This window comes from Solea solea, chromosome 14 (genome assembly GCF_958295425.1).
Source record: "Solea solea chromosome 14, fSolSol10.1, whole genome shotgun sequence".
Lineage (NCBI taxonomy): Eukaryota > Metazoa > Chordata > Actinopteri > Pleuronectiformes > Soleidae > Solea > Solea solea.
Window position 1 is genome coordinate 4,953,396 of NC_081147.1, and position 7,074 is coordinate 4,960,469.

Genomic DNA, 7,074 nt, shown 5'->3' on the forward strand with positions numbered 1-7,074 from the left:
TGACAAGTTGTTTCTTCAAGCAAGATGAAATTTGGTGTTTAAATTCAATTAAGCTGCTTATATTAGGGATTTAGTGAAGACGGGTCATTTTGACCCGGAGGACACGGGGTGTATACAGAAAATGAGGACAACAGGAGGGTTAAAGTCGTAGTGTGTAACTAACCCACCTTTTTTTTGATGTCGATTTTTCTGCCTTTGTTCGGTTTTGATGAACATAAACCATTAAACATTATTCTTATGCTACACCCTTCATCTGAAAACATGACTGACATTTGTCTGTATACGAAATAATGATACTGAACAAGAGGGATGAAGGAAACATTTATTCATGAGATGTTTTTAAATGTCCTTACAAACATATGACACTATGGACTACTAATTATTATGTGTAACAGTGCTACATGCTAAAAGCTAAGTCAAGATGACACATTTTATCTCAACAGGAAGGACATGTTAGGATTTTAGTCTGTCTCACCAACAATGGTAATGTCAGCATTGTTCACCCTAAAGAGAAACAATTAATGATCAGAGAAATATGGAAACAATTGTATTTCAAGTATAAGGATTGAGTGATAGTGATGGGTAATGGGTATTAATGTGTGTGTAACGCTTATTGACTCACAGTCTGCTTACACACAGCATACATTCGTTCAAGTAGACGAGGCCGTCACTGCCCCACACGGGAAAAAGTAACAGAGGACAATGCTTTCTTGTTTCTTGATTTCTTGTTATCCCGTCGCAGGAGGGCTGCAGGGAAAAAAAAAAGAATAAGTAAAAATATAAAAAAAAAAACAGCATAACACAAACTGTTAAGAACACTTGTTACACCTGCATAAAACTATAATATATTTTTATTGGATTATTCAATTATTTCAACGGCCTTAAAGCTGCAGTTGAAGCTTTACAAACTTCAGTTTCTAGTCAAAGGTTGTTTAACCACACTGCTCACGTAGTGATGACGGCGTAATATTATTACAAAGAGGAAAAACCATAACACAATTAAACTCACACGTCCACTTCAAAGTCAACAGTTTTATGTTAATTCGAAATTTCAAAAATAAAAGTTAAAATAAAAAGTGAAGTGAACTTCAGTTCAACGACATCTAAGTCTCGACTCATTCTTTATATGACAAAAGGCTGCTGTGTTTGTGTGTATGTGCTGGTCTGGACCACATAATGAACATTAAGTCTCTCTTTAATCTATTATAAAGTCTGGATGTGCGCCATCATATCTTCGATTAAATTTACAATTAAACGATTATTAAGGAAAATAATTTGTTAATTAGTTAATTGGTTAAGTGCTGTTGTGGGGTTATTGCACACAATGCCCTTTAGTCAAAGTTAGTGGTCATTTCAGCACCACTGACATTAAACAGCTCCTGACCTGATCTCAAGTGCTGGTGCACTTTGACTGACCACTGCGCTGTCCGTGGTTCTAATCACTTCTTCTTTGCTCTCTCCTTTCCAATAAAATTCACATAGTTGGTTGAATATATACTGTATACTGTGTGTGTGTTGGACAGCATGCTCTCTCTCCCTGTATTCTCTCTTTACGAAATTACAGCTTTAGTCGATTTTAATCTGGATGTGTCGAGATTTAAGTCTATGTGTGTTCTGAAACATTGACTGTCAAGTCTTTATCAGAAAACTTGACAACAAGATCAAATTAACACTGAATTTTCTTCTATTTTTACTTTTACTTGTATGAAAACTGATGTTTAATTCAAGTCTATGAACACACTACATAGAGTTTTACGTGATACTTTTGCTCTTTCAAATACATCATAATTTATTTACTTTTTACTTTAAGTATTGATTTTGTACGATAATTACACTTTATGAATGATGATTAATAAAGATAAAAAGTGGAGACAAGAAACTTGAAATAAATTATATTTCATTTCACAGGACATTTGATTAGACCAAATAAAATTAGTGAATGCTTGTTGACACAATATTAGACTGTAAGAAGTTCCCATAATACCATTATCATCTAATTAAGCAGAAACAGGTTTTTATGTTTGTTCACTCTCAGGTTTAGATATTTATTACAAAGTGCAAAGAGAAGTTCAGGCTGTAGAAAAGAGATTGAAGGGTGTTTGTGGATTTTTCTTTGCCTTACCGCTGGGTTTTTTTGTTTTTTTGAAGTAGATTTTTCTGCCTTTGTTCGGTTTTCATGAACATAAACCATTAAACATGATTCTTATGCTACACTCTTCATCTGAAAACATGACTGACATTTGTCTGTATACGAAATAATGATACTGAACAAACAGAGGGATGAAGGAAACATTTATTCATGAGATGTTTTTAAATGTCATTACAAACATATGACACTATGGACTACTATTTATTATGTGCAACAGTGCTACATGCTAAAAGCTAGGCAACGGAGTCAAGATGACACATTTTATCCCACCAGGAAGTAAGGGTTATTATAGCAGTCTGTCTCACCAACAATGGTAATGTCAGCATTGTTCAACCTAAAGAGAAACAATTAATGATCAGAGAAATATGGAAACAATTGTATTTCAAGTATAAGGATTGAGTGATTGTGATGACTAATGGGTATTAATGTCTGTGTAACGCTTATTGACTCACAGTCTGCTTACACACAGCATACATTCATTTTTGTAGAGGAGGCCGTCACTGCCACACAGGAGATCCACAGTATTAGGACAAACCTGCTTTCTTGTTATCCCTTCGCAGGAGGGCTGCAGGGAAAAAAAAAAAGAATAAGTAAATATAATAAAAAAACACAGCATGACACAAACTGTTAAGAACACTTGTTACACCTGCATAAAACTATGATATATTTTTATTGGATTATTCAATTATTTCAACGGCCTTAAAGCTGCAGTTGAAGCTTTACAAACTTCAGTTTCTAGTCAAAGGTTGTTTAGCCACACTGCTCACGTAGTGATGACGGCGTAATATTATTACAAAGAGGAAAAACCATAACACAATTAACTCACGTGTCCACTTCAAAGTCAACAGTTTTATGTTCATTCGAAATTTCGAAAATAAAAGTAAAAAAAAAAAGTGGACTTTACATTTCGTCTTCATTCGCGACATGTCCAAACAAACTAGTTAGGAGAGAGAGCGACCACTCTGCAGAAGATGCCACTGAATCCGGACAGTCGGTCTCAGACACAGGTAATATTCTCTCAGGTTTAGATATTTATTACAAAGTTCAAAGAGAAGTTCAGGCTGTAGAAAAGAGATTGAAGGGTGTTTGTGGTTTTTTCTTTGTCTTACCGCTCTGTTGAGTCCTGAATTGTGTTGAGCATCTAAAAGATTATATAATACAATAACAAAATATGAGATACATACTGTTCATACAGACATGCCACACAAATGAAGAATTTAAATTTAGTTTGCAGAAATCTTCCTGCCTTTCACTCTGTTAAAATGTCCAACACTTGCTTTTTAAATGATTTCCAGTGACATGGAGTGATGGTCAATGCAGAGTCCTTTCACTCACACATACACACAGAGACTGAGACATGGTCCCAATATAAAAATCTCTTATTTTATGATGCTTTTTAAGCAAGTGTTCAGGTCAATTCTTACCTGCACAGATGAAAACAGCCATACAGATGAGCAACAGGTTCTTGCAAAGCATTCTGGGTATACAAACTCAGAAAATTCAAATGAAATGTTGTGAATTTATCTGAGAGGAGCTCGACTGCTGAGGAGTCTGTGCAGGTTCTCTGTGGTTGTGATGTTTGGTGCTGGCGTTTTATAGTCATATAAAAGGCAGATGAGGCTCCGCAGGGCAGGTGTTAATCTTTGAGGGATAGTTAACAAACTTAAAACTTGATCAGGGTGTGAAACAGTGATGAAAGAGTAAATAATATAGCGATTTAAATTCATCTGCTGATTTGCACAGTGTCCAAGTCACCATCCTCCTACACAAACACTCCAACAAAATAATGACACTGAACAAACTGAGAGATGAAGAAAAACATTTTCGCTTCTAAAAGTCCTAACAAATATCTGATGCTCGCTCTCACTTAAAAATGTCCTTCCTTTGAAGGATTTAAACCGATTTTAGCCATTAAACAAAGAAAAGCCTCAAAAAAGCTATGCCCACTTAAGTCTACTATATCTCTTGCTGTAACAGATTCCTTTATTCCTTCAAATGTATAATCCTGATCCCAGTGTTTTACCTGAACTTGAATTTTATGTGGTTTGAATCATAAGACTGACGTCCACTTTAAAGTTGAAGTGTGTAACTTTTGGTGGTTTTTGTTTTTTTGATGTTGATTTTTCTGCCTTTGTTCGGTTTTCATGAACATAAACCATTAAACATTACTGTTATGCTACACTCTTCATCTGAAAACATGACTGACATTTGTCTGTATACGAAATAATGATACTGAACAAACAGAGGGATGAAGGAAACATTTATTCATGAGATGTTTTTAAATTTCCTTACAAACATATGACACTATGGACTACTATTTATTATGTGCAACAGTGCTACATGCTAAAAGCTAAGCAACGTAGTCAAGATGACACATTTTCTCCCAACACAAAGTAAGGGTTATTATAGCAGTCTGTCTCACCAACAATGGCAATGTCAGCATTGTTCAACCTAAAGAGAAACAATTAATGATCAGAGAAACATGGAAACAATTGTATTTCAAGTATAAGGATTGAGTGAATGTGATGGGTAATGGGTATTAATGTGTGTGTAACGCTTATTGACTCACAGTCTGTTCACACACAGATTACATTCGTTAAGGTAGAGGAGGCCGTCACTGCCACACACGGGAAAAACTATCCGAGGACAAAGCTGATTTCTTGTTATCCCATCACAGGAGGGCTGCAGGGGAAAAAAAAGAATGAGTAAATATATTAAAAAAACACAGCATAAAAAAAAACTGTTAAGAACACTTCATTCGTGACATGTCCAAACAAACTAGTTAGGAGAGAGAGCGACCACTCTGCAGAAGATGCCACTGAATCCGGACAGTCGGTCTCAGACACAGGTAATATTCCATGTGGTGACAACGACACAGAAGTGCAGCAGTAGTAGTGCAAGTGTTTATTTGCCTGTTGCTCTGCCATGTGCATGCACTTTTGAAGTGTTCAGTAAACTTCAGTTAAACGACATCTAAGTCTCGACTCATTCTTTATATGACAAAAGGCTGCTGTGGTTGTGTGTATGTGCTGGTCTGGACCACATAATGAACAGTTAAGTCTCTTTTTAATCTATTATAAAGTCTGGATGTGCGCCATCATATCTTTGATTAAATTTACAATTAAACCATTATTATGGAAAACAATTTGTTAATTAGTTAATTGGTCAAGTGCTGTTGTGAGGTCATTGCACACAATGCCCTTTTGTCAAAGTTAGTGGTCATTTCAGCACCACTGACATTAAACAGCTCCTGACCTGATCTCAGGTGCTGGTGCAATTTGACTGAGCACTGCGCTGTCCATGGTTCTGATCGCTTCTTCTTTGCTCTCTCCTTTCCAATAAAATTCACATAGTTGGTTGAATATATACTGTATGCTGTGTGTGTGTTGGACAACATGCTCTGTCTCCCTGTATTCTCTCTTTACGAAATTACAGCTTTAGTCGATTTTAAGTCTATATACTATTCGGAAACATTGACTGTCAAGTGTTTATCAGAAAACTTGACAACAAGATCAAATTAACACTGAATTTTCTTCTAATTTTACACAGACTGTTTCATAGAATAAAGAGGCACCAGGTGAAAATCTCACTGGTCATTTTTATTTCTTGACATTTTAATTTAAGATCGGAAATTGAGGCTTGTCAAATTTTGATATAATAACTCTCTAAAAAACTGTGGATTTTTACGTGATACTCTTGCTCTTTCAAATACATCATAATTTATTTACTTTTTACTTTAAGTATTGATTTTGTACGATAATTACACTTTATGAATGATGATTACTAAAGATAAAAAGTGGAGACAAGAAACTTGAAATAAATTATATTTCATTTCACAGGACATTTGATTAGACCAAATAAAATTAGTGAATGCTTGTTGACACAATATTAGACTGTAAGAAGTTCCCATAATACCATTATCATCTAATTAAACAGAAACAGGTTTTTATGTTTGTTCACTCTCAGGTTTAGATATTTATTACAATGTGCAAAGAGAAGTTCAGGCTGTAGAAAAGAGATTGGAGGGTGTTTGTGTTTTTCTCTTTGTCTTACCGCTCTGTTGAGTCCTGAATTGTGTTCAGCATCTAAAAGATTATATAATACAATAACAAAATATGAGATACATACTGTTCATACAGACATGCCACACAATGAAGCATTTAAATTTAGTTTACAGAAATCTTCCTGCCTTTCACTCTGTTAAAATGTCCAACACTGGCTTTTTAAGTGGTTTCCAGTGACATGGAGTGATGGTCAATGCAGAGTCCTTTCACTCACACATACACACAAAGACTGAGACATGGTCCCAATATAAAAATCTTTTTTATGATGCTTTCTAAGCAAGTGTTTAGAGCAATTATTACCTGCACAGATGAAAACAGCCATACAGATGAGCAACAGGTTCTTGCAAAGCATTCTGGGTATGAAAACTCACAAAATTCAAATGAAATGTTGTGACTTTATCTGAGAGGAGTTCGACTGCTGAGGAGTCTGTGCAGGTTCTCTGTGGTTGTGATGTTTGGTGCTGGCGTGTTATAGTCATATAAAAGGCAGATGAGGCTCCGCAGGGCAGGTGTTAATCTTAAAGGGATAGTTAACATGTTCTTATTTTGTTGTTGTATGAGGTACTAACACGTAGTCAGGGCTGACTGCGCTGTCTGAACCACCTGCACAGAGAACCAGCTTGAGACAAGGATGCGGCCTCGCACTTAGCTGCCTTTCCAGTGAAGGACACAAGGAAAATCGTATTTTAGACCCATAACAAAAGGCTCACCTTAGAAAACTCTTGCCAAAGTCTGAAATATCTCTTTCTATAAGAGTCAAGATCTTAGTTTATTATGTTTTATCAAATTTCGGACTATGACATTTTTATACATAGTTAGTCAAGACCTACTAACCACTTAGCCACCATACCACCAAGGTCT

At 35.6% G+C, this 7,074-nt stretch overlaps 2 protein-coding genes across 3 annotated transcripts; both read right to left on the minus strand.

The window, feature by feature from the left end:
• Nucleotides 1–308: 308 nt before the first annotated feature.
• LOC131472747 (probable pancreatic secretory proteinase inhibitor) lies at nt 309–6,659 on the minus strand. 2 transcript variants are annotated; one of them, XM_058650183.1, is made up of 4 exons: nt 6,514–6,659; nt 6,203–6,234; nt 623–747; nt 309–504 (listed from the first exon to the last, which is right to left on the minus strand). In XM_058650183.1, the coding sequence occupies exons 1-4, from the start codon at nt 6,563–6,565 to the stop codon at nt 462–464; spliced, it is 252 nt and encodes an 83-aa protein (XP_058506166.1). In that variant the 5' UTR covers nt 6,566–6,659; the 3' UTR covers nt 309–461. The 2 variants fall into 2 exon arrangements, with proteins under 2 accessions (XP_058506166.1, XP_058506165.1); XM_058650182.1 differs by lacking the exons at nt 309–504; nt 623–747 and adding exons at nt 4,397–4,600; nt 4,719–4,831.
• Nucleotides 2,280–3,725, minus strand: LOC131472748 (probable pancreatic secretory proteinase inhibitor). The gene is made up of 4 exons (XM_058650185.1): nt 3,574–3,725; nt 3,259–3,290; nt 2,602–2,714; nt 2,280–2,483 (listed from the first exon to the last, which is right to left on the minus strand). Exons 1-4 carry the CDS (start codon nt 3,623–3,625, stop codon nt 2,411–2,413), a joined length of 270 nt encoding a protein of 89 aa, XP_058506168.1. The 5' UTR covers nt 3,626–3,725; the 3' UTR covers nt 2,280–2,410.
• Nucleotides 6,660–7,074: the final 415 nt, after the last annotated feature.

Excerpts from the sequence above, each read along its gene's own strand:
- LOC131472748 (XM_058650185.1), bottom strand. The coding sequence starts at position 3,625 with ATGCTTTGCAAGAACCTGTTGCTCATCTGTATGGCTGTTTTCATCTGT. Across the intron at positions 2,715-3,258 it reads ATTCAGGACTCAACAGAGCG|CCCTCCTGCGAAGGGATAAC; the intron begins GTAAGACAAAGA and ends TTTTCCCTGCAG. Across the intron at positions 2,484-2,601 it reads ATGCTGTGTGTAAGCAGACT|GTTGAACAATGCTGACATTA; the intron begins GTGAGTCAATAA and ends GTTTCTCTTTAG.
- LOC131472747 (XM_058650182.1), bottom strand. The coding sequence starts at position 6,565 with ATGCTTTGCAAGAACCTGTTGCTCATCTGTATGGCTGTTTTCATCTGT. Across the intron at positions 6,235-6,513 it reads GGCTGTTTTCATCTGTGCAG|ATGCTGAACACAATTCAGGA; the intron begins GTAATAATTGCT and ends ATAATCTTTTAG. Across the intron at positions 4,832-6,202 it reads ATTCAGGACTCAACAGAGCG|CCCTCCTGTGATGGGATAAC; the intron begins GTAAGACAAAGA and ends TTTCCCCTGCAG.